At 36.6% G+C, this 24,930-nt stretch overlaps 2 protein-coding genes across 3 annotated transcripts in view; one reads left to right on the top strand and one right to left on the bottom strand.

Annotated features, from left to right (window-relative positions):
- SLC24A5 (solute carrier family 24 member 5) overlaps positions 1 to 5,887 on the top strand; it is a 9,348-nt gene extending 3,461 nt beyond the window's left edge. Inside the window, exons 6-9 of one of the 2 annotated variants that reach the window (XM_067305812.1) lie at positions 261 to 544; positions 1,082 to 1,288; positions 4,215 to 4,316; positions 4,870 to 5,887. In XM_067305812.1, the coding sequence (XP_067161913.1) occupies positions 261 to 544; positions 1,082 to 1,288; positions 4,215 to 4,316; positions 4,870 to 5,192 (916 nt within the window). In that variant the 3' untranslated portion in view covers positions 5,193 to 5,887. The remainder of the gene's footprint in view (positions 1 to 260; positions 545 to 1,081; positions 1,289 to 4,214; positions 4,317 to 4,869) is intronic. The other variant, XM_067305813.1, reaches the window with a different exon arrangement.
- On the bottom strand, positions 5,518 to 24,930 carry MYEF2 (myelin expression factor 2). Its single transcript, XM_067305814.1, has 17 exons — positions 24,644 to 24,930; positions 19,769 to 19,998; positions 18,500 to 18,552; positions 17,221 to 17,228; positions 17,017 to 17,110; positions 15,938 to 16,129; positions 15,076 to 15,229; positions 14,568 to 14,617; positions 14,413 to 14,476; positions 14,121 to 14,222; positions 13,877 to 13,927; positions 13,731 to 13,799; positions 13,323 to 13,421; positions 9,873 to 9,944; positions 8,471 to 8,679; positions 8,301 to 8,352; positions 5,518 to 6,059 (listed from the first exon to the last, which is right to left on the bottom strand). Exons 1-17 carry the CDS (start codon positions 24,853 to 24,855, stop codon positions 5,896 to 5,898), a joined length of 1,875 nt encoding a protein of 624 aa, XP_067161915.1. The 5' UTR covers positions 24,856 to 24,930; the 3' UTR covers positions 5,518 to 5,895.

The following is a 24,930-nucleotide window of genomic DNA, read 5'->3' as shown; positions in this document are numbered from 1 at the left end:
AAGCTCCCCTTGAACACATGCAGCTATGCAACAGACAAGTAAGACTCTGCAGGGTAGGGGAGTTAATCAAACTGCTGAAATATAAGGAGACACTCATGAACTTTCATGACACTGCCCATGCAGTGCAAATAAATGCTTTTGTGTATTCTCCTTTTGCTACCCAAACAAATTAGTTCTTTCTCCTTACCACAGCCATTTTAATGAGTTAATGGTTTTTTTCCCTTAATTACACATCATGTAAAATCCCTTTCTTATCCTAGGTATGAAAGTGCTTCCTTATTGTTTATATATGGATGTTATATTCTGGTACTGTGTTTTGACATTAAAATCAATCAATATATCATGAAGAAGTTCAGTCCCTGCTGTACATGTTTTGCAAAAGCTACGGAAGAGAATGCTGAGCAGCAGCCGCTAGTTGGATGGAGGGAAGAGAATGGACCTCTAATTCGTCAACAGCCAAGAAAAGATAGTGGAATTTTTCAAGATGAGCTGGACTACTCACAACTTTCAACAAGTTTGCATGGGCTTGATGAAATTTCTGAAGGTATAAGTATTATTACAGTTGTCTCTATGTGCCTCATGCAGGCACTCTGCATGACTGTCTAAATCAATTTTAATGAAGAGTAGGTTTTAAGATGTTCTTAATAGAGTAAGAGTGACTTCAGCAATAACTACTGCTGTTATCTGCTACTGGATACTGTTACATTACGACAATGGCAGGTTCATAGCCCAAAATATGCATTATAGCAGAAGTAAAGGAATAGCCATGATGTGGCCATCAGTTTCCTCTTCACTTAGGTTAAAAAAAAAAAAATACAGTAATTCATACCTATTCTTGATAACCATTAGAAAAGTTCATTTTTAATCTACCTTGGTTCTCCTAGTGACATGGTAATACAGTTTGATTTCAGAGTTTAACCCAGTCTGATGTAGGTAGTAATAAGGCTACAGTTAGAACTTGAGAAGAAATTTCTTTTACCTTTTTCTGGTATTCTCACAAGTAGAGGCATGTTGTATGATTGTATGCTAACACTTTAAACTTAATGCTACAGTTTAAAACAAGTTACTTTTTCTTCAATAGATCGTCCAAGCGTCTTTACCATGCCTGAAGCAGATATGAAGAGAATTTTGTGGGTGTTATCCCTTCCTATTATTACACTACTCTATTTGACTATACCAGATTGCAGAAGACAATTTTGGAGGAACTGGTTCATAGTGACATTTTTATTTTCAGCAGCATGGATTTCTGCAATGACTTATGTTCTTGTATGGATGATAACAATAGCAGGTAGGTACTCAAACTGTTGCTGCTATACAGAATCAACCAGTCAAGAATCACTGAAAAAAGAGCAGTTTTCTTTCCCACAATTGATGGTCAGAGCTTAGCAGTATATATTTCACTGTGCAAAAAAACAAAACCCACAAAAGTTATGTTTCAGACTGCTTAGTTTACCTTCTTCTTCCCTCTAATGAAAACCACTTTAGAGTTGAGCTGCTTCAGACTGCTTACCATCACATGAATGAGAACTTGTTCACACAGCTCCAAAAAAATAGCCTACATTTAAAGAGACAGACAGTTTCATTAAACTACTTCATGAAGTGAAACAATTAGATATATAGTGTTAAACTTGTTAAGCTGAAACTTGACAAACATAGAATCCACCAAGACTGGAATTAACGGTTCAAGTTTTCATAAAAGATCCATTACTTCTAGATCTGTAGATTTTTTGAATACTTTTAACGAGAAACTTGGCATTAAATTAACTGCCAAAAAAGATCCCCATATTTGGTACCATTCTATTTGAACTATAGTGTCATGTGTTTATTAACCATTCTTGTTGTGCATGTATTTATTTATCTCTTACAAATCTGCATCATAAAGTGAAGCAGTAAAAGCATTACATTTAAGTCTTCCTACCAGTGAGAAAAAGGGTGCAAACTTGCATAAGAAAAGCAAATAATTTTTAATACCTCAAGGTTTTTCCTGTCTCATTTCATTGTTTCTCCAGCCAGCTTGTGAAAAATCAGATTTTTAATTTTAAGAACAAACAAAAAACAAAAATCTCCAAACAAGAAAATAAAATGATACAAAGCCTGCCATTTCCACGTTATAGTTCACCAATCCTCCTCAAGTATTCTGCTGGTTCAGCATCTTAAACTTGTTTTCAAGTAAGTTCAATGAATAACTCCTTATCACGTGCAGAAAAAGACTCACACATTCAGTAGACCTTTAAGAAATTAATAATAGATTGCTGGATGTAACACCCACCAGGCTCACTCCCTGGTCAAATAATTCTCCACTTGTATCTAAAGAGCAATGGTTTACTTTCTGAATGCTAGAAGCCTTTAAAACAGAACTCCCATGATTTAATTAAAGTTATTGCTGTTCTACTAGACAAAGCACTAATTCATATGAAAGCAGGTACACTGGAGTTTCAAATAGCTTATTAGTGTTAGTCCACTTTGAAAAGTCATCACAAGCAGCATTTGGGTCTTTGTCCCACTACATCTAGATCAAATATGTTCTATTTACACATTAAAACTCTAAAAGTTACATATATATATATTCTCAAATCCAGTTTTTTTTCATGAAGGATAATTCAAAAAGGTGCTATAGTTGCATAAACTGCCTATCAGAATCTCATAAAGGTACCATAGCTGGGAACTAAATTTTGAAGGTCAAGAATTAATCTAATTTAGTACACCAACTTTTTGTTGCCTGCAAAGAAGTTTTGATTACTAGAGCAAGATATTGCTACTAATACACAAAATGAACTAAAGGTTAGAAAAATAAGACCATTCTCTCTTTATGGCCAATTGCCAGAAAAAAATTACCCTCTAATTAGAAGATAAATCTAATAAAGAAAAATCAGGTTCACCTGAGTTTAGGTTCCATCTTATAACCTTCAGAGGGGCTATAAACTAATGTTTGGTGCATATGGTTAGTTAATTCGTATTTCAACTTGGTTCACTTGGCATGAACCATTATTTTCCAGCCTGGATGGTTTACAGGCTGATCTTTTTGGTCCCTCAACCTATAAATCTCTTGCATTAGAAGTGATGGAAGAATAAGTATATGGGATCATATTCAGCCCCCTTGAACAGACAAGCAGTTTCAGACCTACCTAGACTAAGCTAACATGCACTAAGCAATCACTGCTGGCCTAGCTTATGGTGCGCTGCTTTGTATTTAAGAAAACTTTGCTTATTATTGCCAAACTATTACAAGTAAGAATCCAGATTTCAGCAAAAAAAACCTTAAAATACTTTTTAGTCACCAGAAATTTAGAACAACCTGTAATTATGTAATAGTTTCAACAGAGATATCAAGTGCTTCAGCATAATCGATCCTCATGAATGCTACATTAGAAGAACGGCTGCTTTGAAGATGACCTGAATCCCTGTTTTAAGTGAGAAAATAATACACTTTCAGAACATGAAGGTCTAAACATACAGTGGGAAAGAAAAGAAGATCTGCTGTTTTAGTAATAATTTAAAAATTTTCTTAATTTAAACCAATATTTACTTAAAGGAAACTGATGCTTCTAAAGGATTATTAGCACTTATGAGTTATTTAACAATTCTTCCTTTTGATTCTTCTGAATCCAACAAGGAACTGAAAAACTTCAGCTTTCTAATTGAATTGAAATGTTAAAGCCATATAGTTGAGGAAGTATTGTAGCAATGATCTTAACGACCTTCCTACCTAAGAAAATTCATGTGCTTTTTTTCTCCTCCTTTAAAGAGCAGGCAATTATAAGAGTTATTGCTTCATGTGTTATTGAGCACTAACAATGAGATGCCCCAAAATATAAAAGATTACTATATGTTTCAAAAGTGGAAGTGGGGGGCAGGGGGGATATTTAAATTTTTACTGTATCTGAAAGACCAGTTCATAACTGGCACTCTCTTGAGCACTGGAGACCTTGTACTGAAGTCTTTTAAAAACTTAGGAAATAAGATGGTTATTATAGTATAGTTCCTCTTTTTTTCTTTTCTTTTATTCAATTGAAGAACAACAACAGCATGGTGTTTATTTTTTTAACCACTTTACAGTTCAGTCAGTTTATATTTAGTCAGGTTAAGTCAGCTGGCAGATTCCTTTTGGAATTATATGATTACTAATCCTTTCTTTAGCACACAAAGTCCAAAGCAATTTTTTTGGATAAAACTAAAGCATACTGGCATTTTCTACCATTATTTATCAACTGCAGGTGAAACATTGGGAGTTCCAGAGTCAATAATGGGCCTTACGTTACTAGCAGCGGGAACAAGTGTACCAGATACAGTTGCAAGTGTGCTGGTGGCTCAAAAAGGTAAAGATTTTGGTATTCAAGCTCATTCCATTGAATGTGTTTGAAAGGAACTATGGAAAAGAATCTTGTCAATATCTCCAGAACTTCAAGGAGCAACTTTAAATTGTTGTTACCACTTCTAGAGCTTAAGTTTACTAATACTAAATAAAGTAGCTTACCTGAAGTAGCTGTGGCTCAGCCATTTAAGAGCTCTAGAGTATCTCAGACAGGTATTCCAGATTAGCTGGATTTGCTGTTGATCAAGTGTTACAGTTTTACTACAAAACACAACTGTAGGTCATGGTATTTTAAACATGACCAGATTTTATAATTGCCTGACTAGCTTATTTTAAGTGCAACTGTGCAGATGCTGGTGAGCTAGGGAGACAATTCTTTTTATGCCTGTGGTACCCAAAAACATGCTCTGCATAATCATGTCTGTAGTTCTTTCAATTAAAAGTCTGAAAAGGGTGCTCTGTGAGAAATTGAGGGCTGACAGTCTGTTCCTCCAAAAAAGTTTGGCAATTTCATATGATACAGTTAAGCAGGCTCATTTATCTTTTTTGTTTTGCAGGAAATGGAGATATGGCTATGTCTAACATTGTAGGATCCAATGTATTTGATATGCTGTGTTTGGGAATACCCTGGTTTATAAAAACTGTCTTCATAAATACATCAGGACCCATAGAAGTGAACAGCAGTGGTTTGACATACACAGCCATTTCTCTTATCTGCTCTGTTGTTTTTATTTTTCTGGCAGTTCACCTGAATGGCTGGAAAATAGATAAAAAATTGGGAGCAATCTGTCTTGTACTGTACTTAGTATTTACTATATTATCAATTTTATATGAACTTGGCATCATAGGGAACAATCCTACCAGGGTCTGTGGTAACTAGTTTTAATCAGTGATTATACTGAAGAAAAAATAAAAGCAAGAGAGAAAGATCCGTTTCTTCATTTAGTCAAAAAAAAAATCCAAAACTCCCACTGGGCTCTAAATCTTATTTACAAAACTAAGTCATGGCATTAAAGTAATATTAAGTAGAACAAAAACATCACAGCCTATTTGGAGCCCTTTCTTTTAGAGTCAAGAATTACAGTATGACTACAATGCACATATAAAACCAAAATTCTGAAAAAAGACATCTAATTTTTACATTACAATGTTGATACAGGCTGGGGAAAAATCAGAAAACACTAAACAAATCCCACTATGCAGTCTTGAGATTAACAGAGAAGATGGCTTATTTTATTAAAAACAGTATAACCATTCATTTAAACTGAATGACTAGAGACACTTGGCCTAATTTTCCAAAGGCGCTGAGCATCCAAAGCTCCCACTGTCTAATGGGACCTGCAGGTGGCTCAGTGCCTCTAAAAAAAACAAAAAAAAATCAGGCAAATTGTCTTTAAAAACCAAACATAGTAAGATTCAGTTAACAAGTATCACAGTATATTAAACACTATACTGTTAAAGGCTGGTGGGATTTAAAAGTTCGTTTTTACAGCTTTTGTAAGCATACAATGTTACTAAAAATGACTTACTAGAATAGAGAAGCTAAACAGACATAGGAATGTTCCTGAACATATAGTTTTAAATTATGCATTGCGATCCAAGCGTACATCAATTTCTCTGCCACTGATTTTTATGCCGTTCATTATTCTACAGGCTTTTTCAGCAGATTCTGGTGAGTCAAATCTGACTGTTCCACAGCCTTTTGATTTTCCATTCTCCATTTTTATTTCTGCAAACATTACATGACCTGAGTAAATAAGTTAAACAGCAGTTATTTTAAGTCTTCAGTGCACTAACAACTTAAAGAACTAATTAAAAATGATTTTAAAAGGCATTTTTAAATGTAATCTGTGAAGACGTATAAAATTAGTACTTTCAGACCGATGACCATTCAGAGAAGGTGACATGGGTCAAAAGAGCAGTGAGGAATCCAAATCAAGACCCACCGTTTCAAGTCTTTCTTTTCTAGTAAGACAAAGTATGGCTGTATTTGACCTCAAGTTTGAAAAAAGAAGTGTCCTATTAGGTGAAGTTTTGCGTTTCATTCAGCCACCCTGCCAAAAATGTGACTATTGAGATCCATTAGCTGAATTACAGTTCAATTTAATCCCCCATGTTCACTGCAGTATGACAATCACAGTAACATACCAAGTAATCACAGCAATCAAGTAATTTTGTCAGGAAGTTGCATACCAAGATTAGAGACTGAAAAATAGTAAAGTTACCACTTAAGTGTGGGGGAGAAGTAGCATGCAAAGCCCAATTCCTTTCTCTGTTTTCTCGAGGATAGACACTATTTACTCATGAGGCAACATTTTTATACAGACACCTTCATACTGCAGAAAACATTGTGTTTGGAGCTAATGAGTTTTTGATTACGATACTTTGTAGCACACCACCCCTGAGCCCCAAAATGCTAGTAAGAACAAGCAAGTCTCCCTAAAATACATACTTTTATTTTTAAATGTCATAATAGAAGACTAGCCTTTCACTGAAAGAAACTGAACACATGGAGACATATTCTTTATAGCCCCTTATGATACTGACATGAAAACAATCTGTTGCTTATATTTGTGCTTATCATTCTTAAAAAAATCATTTAACATAATTACTACATCTGTTAGTTGCTGAGGAGATAATTATAAAAAATCTGAACTCTTTCCAAAGGTTGTCCATACAATTAAAACTTAAAAAAAATAAAGAGAACCTGTTTAGCTATATCCATTTCTAGAAAACAATAACCCCTCTGTATAAATGTAAGTATATTATGAAAAACTTGGCGTTAACAGGATATCCATAACTTTACAAAAATGCAAATGTTCAACATAAATCACTTATGGGGAGGGAGGGGGAGAGAGAGGGAGGGAGGGAGGGAGAGGGAGGGAGAGGGAGAGTTTATGTAGTGCTTTAGTTAAGTGGAATCCTTAGCCTAAGGCTAAGATATGGACCTGCAACTCCCAGGAATTACATTAACAGCAACATAGCCCTGAAGGCAGTAAAAGGCGGAATTTCACTCTGAAAAGATGGTGCACTAGATTTGATTATAATTCAGCAACAAGAGCTTCGAGTCCTTGAAAGCATGCATACTTCGAGTTCCTCCAGCTACAAAACATTCGAACACCTGAAAGTCAGCGTAGTTTAACTGCAAGTTCTAACTTATACCAGATTTGCAAATGGCTATGTGAAGACTGTCTTCACTATTAGATATCAGTACTATGTTTTAAATTATTTCTCTTTCCTGTCTCTCCAAAATAAGCAAAGCTGTCCTGTAAGCCAGTTAAAACTTTCCATTCTGAAAGTGAGTTTTGAAAAGAAAAGTCATTTATTTCTACATCCAAGCTTTACTTTTCATTCACTTGTGTAGAAAGATAAGTTTTCTAAATTAGAGAATTACTGGATATTCAAGAAATCCTGTATCTTGCATAAAAAGTGATTTTATTTTTTTAAGGAAAAAGGAAGCATTACAGCCTGCAAATATGCTAATCAGGATTACTTACCTTCATAAAAATATATTTGCCACTTTGGCAAAATTACTGACTCTGCCTCAATGCAGTACCATTTCTGCAAGGGATGTATAACCTGGATGAGGCCCACAACCCTGCAGGCATTTGTCTCAAAATAAGCACATTGTAACAGACTATGTATCAGCCAAAGGATACATAATACCTGCTTCAAAGCAAACAAACAAACAAAAAAACACCTCAAAGGGAAATTTTATTAATGGAATGGATTAAAGTGTGTAACATCTGAGCACTCAGAGCCAAGACAGGCCATATTGTACCTTGGTTTCATGTTGTAGAATCATGTCTAAGACATGGCTAAAAATTGAGTTATATAACTCTCAGGAAAGCAAGAAAGATTAGGCTGGCCAAACTCTTCTTTAGGATAAGGCAACAATCTTATCCTACTGTGCTTGTCTAATACACACCATGTATTATGACACCATGAAGTCAGTGGAGCTTAGCAGAGATGAGATTCACATACATACCACATTGACTGAATTTCTCCTTTAGCTTCTGCCAAGTCAAGTCAAAAGGAAGCTAGAATAAAAAGAGGTATTAATAACATTACATATAAAATATTACATGGAGGGGAAAAGCATGTAATCAAACATGCACACAAAATAATCTAATGCTTTCTATGTATCCAAATGCTTACATTTCTGACAAATATCTGGTTGCCTTTAGAGCCTAATCTCTCTCTCATGCCACCTCCCATTGGGCCAGCCACAAATCCTCGATCCAAATCGATGTTCCTGTCCAGGCCTCCACCCATAGCTGGTCCCATTCGATCAAAACCAGAACTCATCCGATCCATCCCCATTCCCATTCCACCAGGCATACTGCTCATACCACCCATTCCACCACCTACACAGAGAAAAAAAAAGGAGATAAAAAAAATTACTATAAATGCACAAGTACATTGTAAAAATTAAAATTCTTTTGTCAGGAGAAAAAAAATCTTAATACAACTGATGCAATACAAAGCATAACTTCATGTATGCAGTGATTCATACAGTGACATGCCTAATATTTTAAGTTAAGAGTCTTAGAAGATACAAAGTGTCAGTTCAAAAAAAAAAAATGCATCAAGCTGCTAGTCATACCATCTAGCATAGTAAATGTTGAACAACACATGTAAGAAATTGAGATTTAAAGACTGTCCAGTTTCATTAATAAAAATCTTATACATCAAAAACAGATTAAGTAAATAGCCATGGAAACATTAAGATATAGATAACGACCATATATACCACTACGAATGCAGGAAGCAAAATAAATATTCAGCTTTACTGAATGCAGCTATACCCACAGTTAACACCACAGTCTTCTAAAGAAAGCATACTCTGCAAAGAACAGATGTTACTGCAAGTACTGTGAAAAGTAGAGACTTTTCTATGATACATGCAATTAAATATATTAATGCATAAAAAACAAGATTAATGGCATTCAAATAATCCATTAATTTTTAATTATGAACCTAGAAGCTTTTAGTGCAAAGCAAAACTATCAAGATCATCCATGAGGGACCTTTTCTTTAAGCAGTATGCCTCTCAGGATAACCACTAGCAAGGTCTAGTTTCTCATCTGCTCTAGCTTGAAGGACTCAGACTTTTGCCATAATATGAACTCAGTATTGGAGCTTTGCACAGAATTAAACCGAGTGATAATCGGAAATTCAAGCTCTGATTGGGTACGGCAATAATTTCTCATCATTGAAACAACTAAGTTCTCCTTTATGAAGTTCACACAAATAACCCTGCCCTTTTTTCTGCAACACAAGTTTACTTGAAATACTTCTCCATCAACATAAAGAACAGCAGAAGTCCAAATGGTTTCAAAGCTAAGATTAAGGGAAAGACTGCATTAATACACTTTCCTCTGATCTTTTACCTCAACAAAACAGCTTCATAAACTATTAGATCTGCAGTCACAAGAGACAGAATTCTACTTTTCATCACTGACAAGACACTACACCACAACAAAATCCCCCGTGTACATGTTCACTATATCATTACCTTGCCTACACATCTGCATTCTATTGAAACAAGTCAACCTACTCAATACAGATCCTACTGGGCCCATGCTAGGTGCTCCCATTCCTCCTGCAAAAACACCAACCATTGCACCACCTAAACGGGGAAAAAAAATAATAAAATGACATACGCTGAAACTACTAGTTAGTGACAACAACAAAGCACACACCAGTTAAGAGCACTGATCTCAATGTTACCTGGCAATTCTTTTCTATGGGACATTTTCACCTGTGCCTTACTTTATTATGCAAACTAGGTAGGAAACACCCAGTAAGAAAAAAATAGTTCCCCCTTCTCTATTACAGGTTTTAAGCTACTCCAATTTCTTTCTAGCTACAATTTTCTCTCCTCTGACCATCTGCCAGCAGCACAAACAAACTAAATAAGCCACTTCTCACTTTGGGAAGAACAACCTCATTCTCAAGGCTGAAGGTTCATCTTATTTGTACTTCATCAGATAGAAGTGCCCTAGTTTCCCCCATTTTAAAGAAACCAATGCAAAACCTAGGAGTAGCTCTCTGGATTTCCCTCATTACAGTATATGTAGAAAGAGTCAATAGAGTTTGGTGGGAAAAAGGGAGAAGGAAAAAGGAAGAGAGAAGATGCTTATGAAAGGCTGCCTGACAGGAACATGCAACCTCCAGAATGGTATCAGAGATGATGATTCTAGTGTGGATTAAAAAAATGCAACCCTTTCACTGAAGTGTTAAGGTTCAGAAAAGTAATCTCAAGGGAGCTTCTAGAATTGCAGAAACTATATTTCTTTTATGGCAGAACAAAATAAGGTCTGTACAGATTCTGTAACAAGCACTTCCATTTGTTCTAGAGAACAAACTAGGCAAAATTCATTCCAATAAACCTAGCGTCTATAAAAAAAAAAAAAGCACTCTGAAGACAGAAGAGGCATAACAGCAGTACTGAACTGACACAAGGCAGGTTCTTAAAATAATGGGCAAAATTTTCAGAATATAGGTAATATAATCCCTGCTATTAACCTGTATCAAAGGAAGCGGTAATTTGCAGATAATTCTGGAACTCAGCTACTACATTTGTATTGCTTGATTTTCATCCCCAAAAGAAACAGCTCAGTTTTTACTTATGGCAAAATAGGTTAATAACTGGCTTCTTTAGGCTATACACCATTCTTTCAATATCTAAAAAGGATCACTTCTGATAGGGATATATTTTCCACATAAGCAGACTTCCGTCATATTCGTTTTCTCCATACAGTTCAGTACAACAACAATTATTCTCTGCCAGTCTCTTGTGAAAAAACATTTGTCTCCTCCAGACAAGATGCTGTCATAGCAATACCCAGACCTCAAAAAATGGACTAACCTGTTTAAAAGGCTATGGTTGTTCAGCACCAGCAGGATTATTCCCAGTACTTCAGCCAACAGTTTATTATGAGGAAGCTCTTAATACTTATTCATTAGGGTCTTGCACTGAAACACCAAGTCAAATTTTGAGTTTGCTGTCAACGGGACTGTATTTTCCCCCCTAAATGGAATTGGGAGGGAAAAAAAAAAATCCCACTTTTCCAGAGATAAAAAAAGAAAACTTTAGTTGTTTGTGAGTGTACCCTAGCTACAGCCACTCTCTTTTAAAGGGGGGGAAAAAAAAAATCTCTGTAATGGAGTCTACTAAGATGCAATAAAAGAAAGAAAAAAAACCTCAGGCAATTCTACTAAGCAAGCATTCAGCAGTTTCTGACCTTAGAAACATCCTCTCCCTGTCATTTTCTCCAGCTGACTTTTTACAAATGAGGAATAGTAAGTTCAGAGATCCACTGTGAAACAACCTTTGATTTCTGAATATTTCAGAATTCTAGCACTTTAAATGGGCAGTTCCAAAGATTCTGCTGCAAATTAAACACCCTCATTTTTATTAATTGAGGCCATAGCCCAATCAAATACTGTCTTATGTTGCCCTCCCTGAAACTGGCAGAGAACTGAAGCTGAATGCACTCTTAGCACTTTCCCTAAGTAAGTTGTCATTAACCTAAAAACTGAAACAGGAGTACAGGTCTTCCCTGAATAAACATGGCATTTGTTAACTGTCATGTGTGTAAAAATCTAAAATTTCCATTCACTAATTACAGATAAGTTGGGAAACATAAGTTGGTTCTCCACAATCCATAAATTTTAAAGTCATGCAGCCTCAGAAGAACTTTATTTCAGAACATAACAGTATTTAAACTGTAAGATTGCTGAGAAGTTGTAAGCTGAAGCTTGCTCAGATCTACAGAACAAATGACTCCCACATCCACAGTGACTGTGTTTATGTCTTTCAGTACCAGCCTCAGTATGACCAGTGCGTGTTACTAGAATACTCAGAGGTCTATAGCTTGTACGAGCATTTATAACTAAAGTGACTTTGGATTTTCACTCAGGAAACAGATGAGATGTTTATCCCATGTTGCAAGCACAGTGAAATCATATGCTTGATTTTTAATTCCAATTAATTCCAAGACATTAATACTAACTCAACTAGCAACTTTACTACATTTTTACCACTTCTACACAGTTACAGGTGCTTGAAAAGAAGCACACAAAAGCTACCCTTTGCTAAGAAGAAGAAGAAGAAGAAGAAGAGGAAGGAAAAAAAAAAAAAAAAAGAGTTCAACTTTTCCTAAAGCACATGAACCTTATGCCCTAATCGCAGCTCTCTGCTTTTGGAGTGAGAAATTAAAGGAGCAAGGATGGGGAATAGAAAAAACAACAACAACAACAACAAAACCCCCCAAAAATCACCTTTCCCCTCTAATGCATTCATCCTGGTAAGAGTACAGTAACAAACTGCAAGACAACTCTATGCCTGGGCACTTCCAGGCCTCTTATGCTCTATTCGGACAGAAGATTGTCTCATTTGAAGGAGCCCAAAAGTAGCAAAATGAAATTTAGTCAACAACACAGCATCCATAAACTAAACAAAGCTAGCCCAGCTTCAGAAGAGGTCAGTAAATCCTGTTCTAAGCTGCATGAGAAAAAGCTGGAAGAAGCTAGCAACTGCAAAACAAAAAGGGCAGGGAAAAATATCTAGAGGGCACCAGAATTTACCATTCCTATCCAATACTACCCGATTTGCAATAAGAACAACTTTTCTAGCATGCCTTTGCAAAAGCAGGCTCCCACAAGTTACAAGGTCAGCACATGGACAGCTTGTTCAGGATTCCCAAAAGTATGCTTTAGTACCCAAACTACGTAAAATCTGACAGCTAACTGTATGAAACTAAACACTTTATTCAAATCATTATTTTACTTATATTTTACAGAGGAAAAACCCCACACTTTAACCCTACTTCAGAGATGGCTATAATGAACACTTAGATTACACCCTTACAGTAAGGATGGGGGAGAAGGGGACAGGGAAAGATGACCAAATGAAATCAGGTGTTTTCTTGGTTTCTCTATTAGTAAAGCTTTTCCAATATTATGCTGTGATTTGCCGCAGGAAATTTAATAGTTATCATACCCATCCTTCCAAAAGAATCTCCGAAACCACGGTTCAATGCCATGTCACTACGCCCAAAATCTCTGTCCATATTTCCTCCCATTCCACCACGGAACATTTCTGTAAGGAACAAAGCACAAAATGGAAATATTCTGTCATCAAAGCTGATATCAAAGCTTATGTTCATAATAGACTTGTTTCACAGCTGCTTGTTGAAAGAGAAGTGAGTTTAAAGCATGTCGGGGCATTTACTAAATACTTCCCATGCCAGCTGCTGTACCTCCCATGTCAGCTCCTATGCCTCCACTCATGCCACCACCCATATTTCCTCTGAAGTCATCTACATTATTCATCCCGATATAAAGGAAGGGGTTTTGATAAGGCTCATAGATTAGCTGTAAGAAGTGAATAGGAACAATATTCACCTACCTCCCATTCGGCTGACTCCAAATCCTCCCATATTAGCCATTCCTTCCATTCCACGAAAGCCAGCAAGCCCTGTATAATAAGGCAAAGTGTTTTCTATACAATAGTTAAAAAAAATTACTTAATACAAAGAACTTCACTGCACATACCGCCTCCTATTCTGTTCATTCCACCAAATCCTGGACCATCCATTCCCATACCTTTAAATCAAAAAGACAAACACCATTTAGAAGACAGTTAAGTTCCTACTAGATTTCATAAATGCAGAGACAGTTAACATTTCAAAGGCACACTACACAAGGCTTGCTTTGATAGGAATATATCATTCTTCCAAGCACAGAAACAACAGAAACTTAAAATTCTGTAACTTAGAAACTAAGAGCACAGAATTACCTCCTGGACCTATATTGCCCATTCCACCACCCATGCTCAATTGTGTTGCACTGATGGGTTGTCCACCTGGTCCAAGTCCCATACCAATGCCACCAAGACCACCTTGAAAAATCAAAGTAAGTATCATCAGAAAAAAGAACTCCTGTATCATAAAACCACACAGCTATCTGTACAAGTAAGCACAAAGTAGTATCAAAACAGTTCCAAGACACTATATCTGAAGTGGGGGGGGGGGGGGGGGGGAAGAAACCTCTCCCCCTACCCTACCCAAAAGACAAGAGTCTGTACTCACGAGGTAACTGTGGAGTTTTGCTGTCTGCAACACGGAAATCTTCATGAGGAATTGATTTGTCATCCTGATTAAAAAAAAGGCAAGGATATTACGCTAAAATCCTTCTAATGTTTTAGCAGAGATATGTAGGATAGAAATAAATGTAAACAACTTACCATTTTTACATGCATGGGTCTATCAAACAAGAACTGTCCATTGAACATAGCTGAAGAAATGTAAGTCAAGGAATTTAAGTACAAAAGACAGTTCATTTTAGAGAAATCATTGTAAAAATTAATTTCTCTCACTGTTTTTAGCAGTCCTATCTTTCCTTGTCTATTCTGTAAAATGACAAATCAAAAATCGCTACATTTCACTTTAAAAGCTTACTCTTAGCAATGACTTAAAGCTGTGGTAGAGAGACTATATAAACTATTGGGAATATGAAAGTTGGTTTCGTACATGCCATGTTCCATATTTTAAGCTTGTTCAACATTATCAGAAACACCTTTTTAGAGTTTAGCAGTAAATTCAGTAATTAATAAAAAAAAAAGAATATTATACTCTAGTCCCTATACACTAGCTGCAATGCAAATAAGCACCATCTGCAAAACTACACTATTAGAAGCCATTAACCAAAGATTAATCCATATACGACCAATTATTTTTCAAAACCAAGGATACATATTGCTTGAACAGCTTCAATTGCTTGTTCAAATGTAACTGTTCCCATTCCTCGACTTTTGCCATCTTTGTCTTCTTTGATGTCTGCACGTTTTACAGTTCCAGCAATGCTGAATACCTCCTTCAGTTTCTTCCAGCCAACTTTGAAGTCAAGCTTACATATAAAAATATATGAGTAATTTCAGTGCACATTTCTGTTCTGCTATTAAGTATGGAACAGATTTTCTATACTGTAATAGGTTTTCTTCAGTTCCCAAAATGCTTGATATTCATAAATTGCTACAATTTTGTAATATACACACACTATAACCAAGCCTAACAAAAACTTGAACTTAAAAACAACAATTTATACATAGTATACCTATTTTTATTTTCAAATTAACATGCTAAAATTGAGAGAATGGGGTCTTCTTAAGAGCAGCTGTACCCCATGTGTCCCCCATTAGATATATTATAGTCTATTTCTTAAATTCGTGCATATAAAGAACTGATGAAGTGAGCATCTCCACCAAATATAACTAAATTAATCTAAAGTAATTAGCAAAATAATCTGATGTGCATATTGAATTTAAAAAAATATAATGAAGAAATACCATTGTAAATACATAGTGAAAAGATGTGCAACCATCTGTTGATCAGAATTAAAATTTTATACAATAATTAAAAGTGTATGTCAACTTTGAGAGTTTAATGTATCTTTCATGTCCAAAATCTGGCTACATATCCTGCTTTTTAACCAAATACACTAATTGTGAACTAACATTTCTCATTTCCTCTTTATATTAAAACTGAATTATGTAGAAATATAATGCATTTCAGGAAAATCAAATACCACAGTTTTAAAATTGATACTTAAACTTACATTAGCAACAAAAATAGTGGACCCAAGCCTGCCTGCCTGCAAGTTACTGATAACCTCAGGAGGAATGTTTGGATTATTGAGAATAGAAGGTGGTAAATTCATTAATCCAGGTGTCATATCGGGTCCATGTCCTCCTGGAAACTGTCCTCCTACACGCTGTAGTGCCCTACGAGCATGTTCACCATCAGGATCCTGTAACATGTGCAAAAATAAAGCTAGCTTAATCATCAATAGCAGGACTAGTAACAAAAAAAAAAAAAGGTACTATTTGAAATTCTACATAAACCCATCAAAATTATCAACTAGTATCCTTGTCCATGTCAGAGGGATCAAGAACTGTATTAGCATGGAGACCTAATTCCCTCACCTCTAGAGGTGGGTCCTTTCAGATGAGGGTTGAGGCATATTGGCAAAGCACTTGTTGAGGAAGCGTGCACTGCCACTTCACATGCTGTACCTAGCCTATGGACAAGTAGAAAAGATTTCAATCTAAAGGACTGTCAGTCTAGCACCTTCTTCCAAGAACTGAATTAATTTAATTAGTTTTCTTTGATGTGTTAATACCATTATTAAAATTATAAATGGACATAAAGAACGGCATCAGACACCATTATATGCTACAACACTACAATAAAAAGTTGACATTAATTTCACTTCCCAATCCGCACAAGTACCCTACTCCCAACACCCCCTGCTTTTTTTTTTTTTTTTTTTTTAAGTATTTAGTAGTCTGATACTAAGCTTGTTCTGCCCAAAATCAAATTTTGAAACAAGTAAATAATCTGAACATAACAGCAGCGGACAACACTCAGGTAAGAGTATGAGGTTAAAGATGAGATTGTTTTAAAGAAAGATAGCATTTGATTATTTTGACTTTAGGACACAGTCTTTTCGTCAGTTCCTGTGACATAGTATCAAGATTTTCTGCAAGCCAGCAGGCACTTTAGTCCATTAAGAAAATATCAGAAAAATAATTAAACTGGAAATTACACAAATAAGACACTCAGAAACACTATAATGTCATTCCAGTATTTAGTGTCCTCACTATTTCAAATTAAGAACAGCAGCAATATTCATACCTCTTTAATATTCAGGGGTCTTCCACTAAGATCATATTTGTTCATAGTTTCTAATGCTTTCTTAACAAATTCTTCATCTTTGAATTCAACCACACTTAGAGGGAACAAAATATTTGGAGCATTAAAACAAAGTTTAAAATGTTAAAATTAACAGAATATTTGGATAGTAATGTGTCTCTACACACACAGAAAAAAGAAACTTACCCACAACCCTACATCCACGATGATTTGTCATCATATGTAAAGAGAAAAAAAAAAAAAAAGTCAGTCAGCACATATAATAGGGTATTTAACATTCCAGTTAAAGATCCCAGCTCACTGTTAAGTAACTATTCATCAAGTTATTTTCAGCTTCAGAAATCATAATACATGTTCTTTACATGTAGCCAAGCTGAATTTCTCCTATTCTTTTAACATACATACCATTGAAATGCAAGAGAATACATTATATTATATTTTATTCTCTTTGAGCCAAACCAGAATTGGACAACAGAAAAGTGCCACACAGATCCATGTAAGGACAAGTGGGGGGGAGGAAGGGAACAGGAAAAAAAACCCAAAACATAACCAAAAACTGATCAAGACACTCATTGTGTCATTAAAAGCTGACAACTGACTACAAAATTCAAATCCACATACATCAAATACACCAGTACGATGAACAAGGAGTCTGCATACCTCTTCAGTATTGCTAGCATATTTGACAATTACTTTGTAAGAAAATAACCTTATTGACTGCACCAAAATCCTTCTAATAAAGCAAAGAGTTTAGGATTGCTCTAAGGAAAGCAAAGCTGAAAGCATGTTTTAGTTTTAACAAGCATTGAAGAAAGTCATTTACAACAATTGTTACAACTTCATTTAAGACTCAGACCTGCATTTCTCATGTTCTCACTGCAGGTTTGAGCTGCTATCGGCCAAACTTTTGACTATTTTTAAGAAGACAAAGGAGCTTTAACCAATCTTCACTCTCAGTGCCTCATTGCTGGCACTCCGTTGGCTACCAACCATCTCCATCCATTTAGTTTTAAAAAAAGCAAATACATTAATCCAGTGTTCAGAGTACCAACCCTGCAAAGCTGTCAAATCAGGCACTTCAAACAGCATATTCTTAACTAACATTTTTATACTTACTGGCCTCAAGAAGAGAATACTACACTAACAAAATTTAAATCTAATCAGTGGTTTATTGAACATCCTTTATATGAAACAGATTTGTAACAAAACAAACATTTTTGGCTAAAAAGAAGAATTAAGTAAATGCCATTTGTTAACATTTACAAAGTATTGTCCTTTACAACCAGCTAGTTTGAGTTGTATGGAAGTGTCAGACTATTTCTAATACAGAACCCTCAAGGCTATCATAATGAAAATCGATGTAAAAATGAAACTTACTTTCCAATAACTGGTACAGGTATTATACAAAAATAAAACTGCTGAGGAACTTTTAAACCTCTAGCAGATTGTTGCCCACGGCACTTACCCTTGATTTTCCTTCAGCATCCTTAAACAGCTCCACGTATGTAACCTCACCAACTACATAAGACATACAAAGGGAAAATACCAAGAGACAATGCATTTAAACACCAGTATCTTTCTTTACTGTGCCCCTGTGCACAACTCTACAGAGAAGCACCTATTATTCACCAACAATCAAAACCAGACCAACATACCTCCTGTCAATGGCTATAGAATTTAGCTAATTTTCAGAAATATTCAGCAGCCACATTCTCAAAAGCTAAAAACAAACAACTATGTTTAACCTAATTCATACTACAGATCATATTTTGGCCAGTATGATATAGTTGGTGAACAAATTCAGAAATACACATAGTCCCTTAACCTAACAAATGAAACGTCAACGTTCACTGAAAAGTGTTACATTTATCATCCAACTCACAACACCTGTTTTAAGGTGACTTTCTACCTGAATGTCTTCAATCATAAGTTTGCCTTCAATAATAACCAAATTTACACATCAAATATTTCACAGCAAGCCACTCACTTTCTAAAGTAGGAAGTTTCAGTAAATAAACCAATCAAATAGTCATGTCACCTTACAACAGATACACCAGCAGTGACAAAAGGGTTTTTTGGCATTTTTCACAGCCTAGAATCCAAGTGTGCTTTGCATTACTTTTGAAGAATCAATATTTTCAAGAAAAATACAGGACTAACTTTTTACGGAAATCATATATTAGGATTATTTTCCCCAAACTTAAAAATAAGGAGTTTGGGGTATTAAGATTACTCTATCGAAACTGCAACAATAGTAACAAGCTTTTAATATAAATCTCCAGACAAACAGTCATGGCAGTAGTGACAATGCAGACAAAAGTTAATTCCACAGCCAGATTCCACCAAAGAAATACAAAACAACTTTTGAAAGACATCCTTTATTATTCGTATGTTAACACACTATATGTGTTGCTTAAATACAATAGCCCTTAAAAAAAAAAAAACTACAAAGACTACAACTAGACAAAACACAATCTCTTTAAGAAGTCATGCATATACCCTCTACTGTCACACTAGAATGGCAGAAGATCGTAAACACTTCATTTACCCATCCTATCCTGCAATGCAATTGTCTCAGATGAAAGAGGGGGAAGGAAGATAGATGTACCAAGTAAAGGCCCAAATAAATAAATAAATAAATAAATGAAAATCTGTGTGGCTCAAAGGATATATATATATTGTATGCAAGTTCTTCCCCTTTCTATAATGAAGTGCATTATCAGGAATAAGTTACCTTTCTCTCTCATAAGATCTTTAATAGCTTGCCATTTCATGTCATATGGGATGTTGCTAATGAAAACTCTATTACGATTAATAGTTTTCTTCTCTCCAGTGCCCACATTCTTGTCCTTTGAATAGGGATGGAATCTATTCTTGTTTCCAAGAGAAGGGATTGCCTTCGGTTTTGGAACATACTTCTCTTTCATAGGTGCTTTCTCTTCTTTTGCTGTCTCATCATTATCCCTACATGTCCAAAAAAAAAAAAAAAAAGACACCAAAAATATTAGTTTTGCATTGGATAATTAGACTATTACACTAGGCTCTATACTTCCTATGTTATTAGAACTCCCACAATGCCAAATTCTGCTTTTCAAACTGGGAAAAATTATTTCATTTTACCAGTCTTATTTCAAAACATTGTGCTTTATTCGGAACAAAAATGGATGATAAAAGATTTATTCAATATTGTAATTGCAGAAATCATATCTCACTACTTCAGTTACATTCCATTTCCATTATGCCTTTCAAGATTCAGCAAGACAATATTATGAAACTACTACAAACATTAAAATACAACTGGCATATCTCAGCTGAAAAATAACCCACAGCATCCATACTTTGGTGCTTCAATAGCTTTCACATCAGACTTGGCTAAGTTGCACAATATTCACCACAGAAGTGAGAGCTGAAATAGTCTAATTCATGGAAGAGCTTGGTATATTTCATTCAACGTAATAATAAAAATTAACTCTAACAGGCAAATTATATTTTGTTTACAACATCAATTCATTTTTATTCATAATTTGTGCCAGATCACTTTTAGACAGAAATTAAAATTCAATTAAGAAGCACAAATGCACATTTATTTTTATTGGTTAACAAAGCTATAATTTGAAAATATGCCAAATGCATAGGAAATAGGTGTAGTAAGACACGCTCTGCATCTAAGACTAATTAAGTCATCAAGTATTATCCACTAAAAACAAACAAAAAAAATCTGGCCCTTAGTCTTTCAAAAATTTAGAAAGAACAACAGTTTTTCTTTTAAAATGTCTTTATTTTTAGATGAAAAATGCAAGAAAAATTTTTAAAGCAGTCCATTTCTTAACTTTGATAAAACCATACTCTTTGAACAGAATTAGATGAAACATCCAAAACAGAAGCCAAATCTCTTCAGCACTCTTGAAAGTGTTACTATCAAAAGGTGATTTAGCATGCTAACAGAGGATCAAGGTGCCCGACTTGTTACCTTCAAGAGAGCTGAACCACTGAACTGAAAGGCTCCAATGATAAAGCCACATAAATGTGATCTATTAAACATATGCCACTTAGATATAGACATCTCATTCAAATCTCACTGCAACATAAAGGGAAACTTAAAAAGGACTTCTACACAAATTTTCATTTTAAAAGGTCAGTGTTAGCCACTTGAGTTAGAACAATTACTCAAGTGTCCTACAGGACTGTCAAAGAGACCGATCGTGAGCCCTCTTTCTTGAATTACATTACTCTCTTTACAATTTTTCCCACATTTCAGAAGGTCGAGTGAATCTAAAGTTTTTATCTAGTTTTGACACTTCAGGATGTATCTGGGTGTAAAATAAGCCAGAATAAGTATTTCAGTTTTACAACTACAGTATCTGGCTAGATCATAGATTTTAATTTATTGAAATGAGCATTTCCAGCTCTCTTTGCAAAGTTATTAACAAAACAGTGAGTGACATTTTTATACTCAGAACATGTGCAAATTACCATCCATGTAACTAAATTTTTTATCTACTCAGACTTGGGCACTTTTCAGGGAGGAAAAACTTCAAATACATCACTTTTCTCCCATGATTTTTTCCCCAATTATAAAGCATTCATATGATATGAACTTCATGGTCCATATGTTTACAATTGGATTAACGTAGGACTGTCTACTGAGATATGTGCGGACACTGCTCTGGGTTAAGTATTCGTAAAATTTAAAACATTCAAGGTCAACAACACATTATCAAGTTCATGCATCCTCCAGGCTCCCTCTGCATCATCCCTCCTCCACACCCTCCTGTCTGTTGTGGCAGTACAGTTCTTGTGCGGCTCCGTAATGAAGTGAAATGGTGGGGGAAACCATGCAGCTGCAAAATAACTGGAGGCGAACTGGGAGAGAGCAAGGAGTAGAGAGGACAGAATATCAGTTTTCCAGTTAGATCAGTTCCTCCAAACGCAGTTCCATCTGTGAATGCAAAACTTCTGTCCATTGATGCCCCTAGTAAAATCTGAGTTCTTCCTTAAGTTTTAGGATTAGATCCATGGATTTCTATTAGCCTTTTAAGCTCTTTCCTGCTTAAAGGATTATGAAACAGCACCTAGGTGCTCAATGTAGTGCACAGGAAAAGCTAGGTCTCCAAATATGGAATCCACAGGATCTACAGGACTTGGCTGTATTAGCCAGTAGAAAGCATAGAGGAGATGAATCTGGCACAAACTATAATTTTTTAAAGAAAATTAGAAGACACACAAGAAGACACTTCACTTGGTCCAAGCATCATAGTCACACACTTTCTTGAAGTTAGGGAATTAAAAATAAATAAATAAATAAATAAATAAAATCAATCCTTTTCACAAAACTCATCTACCAAAACCATCAGGCCAGCGACCATTCTGGAGGCAGGGATCTCTTTCAACTAGTCGTGTTTAAGATGTACTGTTTTTTAAGGAATTTCAGTTAGAGCCTCCGCGATTAAAACTGTCTAGGTGCCAAAATCCTTTTGTGAATCTAGCCCTTACTCTCCCATCTGAATATTAAGAATACTTTCAATTGAAGAATACATTCAAAGCAATGTTGCCTTAGTCACTTGTAGACCACTGAAAAGAGCCTCAGAAACTATGAATTGCCCTTTCTCAAAGCAATAGTATTTTCTACTCTTAATCTTTTTAATGAACTAATTACTTTATACAGGGATCTGTCTTAATATTTGCCTGTAAAACCACTAGCAGATTTCTAGGGTTGAAAAGAGATGTCTATTTCTTACAAAAAGTGATTTCTTACAAAGAAAGTATTTCCTCATTGATTAAAACAAAAAATGTTAACCTTTTGAAGAATAATGGCTTCAAACTTCCAAAAGAATTTTGGAAATCAAAGGCAAGCCTTCCATATATCAATACAAACATAGAAGCCCCCAAAACATTAAGCACAAGATAAATCACTCTGAAAACCCCCAAGTGCTGATTTTTTCTGCAAACTTCTATTTCTCTGCTCACAAATGGCCCTATAAACTGTAAGATCAGTGAACAGAGAATTACAGAAATTCCACAGCTGCATGTGTGATTCTAAAGCACATACATCAGTTTAGCTTTGTTGTGCTGAACAGTTCTGTTGCTCAATACAACAGACTTAGGGAAGTGCAAGTTGAGGCCAAGATTCCTATCCAATTTAATCTGAGTGTTAAATAAACCTGGTTACTAAAATTAGGTAGTAAATTTCACCTCCACACTGACAGCTTAATCCTTTGCATATGTGTTTTGGGGAGGATTGGCAACTGTAGTGAAAGAATAAGATTTGAAACCCTGCCACCAAGAACTTCTTTGCATTATGTTCAAATTTAAGGTTGTGATTTCTGCCACACAGAATGGCCGGGATTTTTCATTTGATTGTGTTTGGTTTTGGAGGGGGAAAAAAGAAAAGAATGACAGAGGTAAGGATACAGAGAAATAAAGTAATTGTTTTAACAGTAACAACCTAAAAAGGCAGTGAAATATTACATCCCTTGAAGATGTGAAAGGGTAACAATCTTCCTGTGAAAATGCAAACTATAATTCGTGTAGCTTGAAACCTGTGGGCTAGGCCCAGAAAAAAAATATAATGTTGTCTTGTAGTAATGTAAGATTTATAAAATATGAACTATATGAATTTTATAGGGAGTCAAGTAAAGGCATGAAATATGCCTTTATTCCTTAAGCTTTGTACAGAACTTGATCCCGTATGTATTTTTAACACAACGGTATCAGACTTCAGCTGCTTGTAACATGTCAAAACATCACAGATCTCAACAGCCTTGATGTACTGCCACAGTAAGTCTGCCACAAAATGTATTTTCCCTCCAAGATGTGAATGAGATAATAAGAGAAACTGAAATTCCAGCGACATGAGGCCAAAACCTAGTTCAGCCAGAGAATGACAACCCTGGAAGCCTGACATCAAGAATAACAAAAACTTTAAGAGGCCATTCAGTGAATTCTTCTGAGAGATAATATTTCAAGCTCCCTTACACTAAACTCCTTATAGACAAGGCATGGTTTACATATTCCATATAAGACAGCTGTACTATTTAGAGAAAAAGTTTGTGTGTGCTGTTTTTAGTAAGTCACTAAAGGGCTTTCTCACCATTCTCACGTGAATAACGATTAATTCAAAGGCTTTACAAATCATACCAGTAGAGTAAAAAGTGGAAAAGTAAACAGCGAAAAAAGGAACAACGCAGAACGCTTCTTAGAAACGGATCCTGTGGGAACCGGCCTACCCAGAGCACATTACAGCACCCGGAGAACCAACCTAGCGGAAGCGCCGGCAGGGTTTGCGCTCTGCCTCCCGCCCCCGCGCAGCGCAGCCGCCCCGGCGCCGCCTCACGCCCCCAGCACCTGCTGCCCGCCCGGCCGCGGCCCCCGGCGCGCGCGCCCCGGCCCGGCCCGGCCCGGCCCCACCGCCTCAGCACCGGGCCGCGGCCTCCCCCGCGGCCCCGGCAGAGCCTAACGGGGCGGGAGCCGCCGTCCTCGGGCGCCCCGGCTCCCGGCGGGGGCGGAGCCCGGCCGCGGCGGGGGAGGAGAAGGCAGGCCGCCTGCCCCCACCGCGGCCTGGGCGGCCCCCGCGCGCCCCTACCGCCCCCGGCCCCGGCCCCGCACACACATTTTGACGCCATTAGCGCTGCCCCTGCCGCTCTCGGTGGCTGGCGCCGCCGCCGCCGCCGCCGCCTCGTCCTGCGGCGGTTGTTGTTGTGGCGGCTGCTGTTGTGGCGGCGCCGGTTGCTGCTGTGGCGGCGGCTGGCTGACGGCGGCCTCCTCGGCGCCCCGCGGCGGCGGCACGGCCGCCGCAGCCTCCGGCTTGTCGTTCTCCGCCATTTCCTCGCCGGGCTGCTGCCCCCGCTGCCGCTGGGTTTGAAAAGGGCCCGGAGCCCCTCGGCCTCACCGCGCCGG

Source organism: Apteryx mantelli, chromosome 15, assembly GCF_036417845.1.
Source record: "Apteryx mantelli isolate bAptMan1 chromosome 15, bAptMan1.hap1, whole genome shotgun sequence".
Taxonomy (NCBI): Eukaryota; Metazoa; Chordata; class Aves; order Apterygiformes; family Apterygidae; genus Apteryx; species Apteryx mantelli.
The sequence above is the reverse complement of the archived record's forward strand: the minus strand, read 5'-3'. Positions and strand labels throughout refer to the sequence as shown.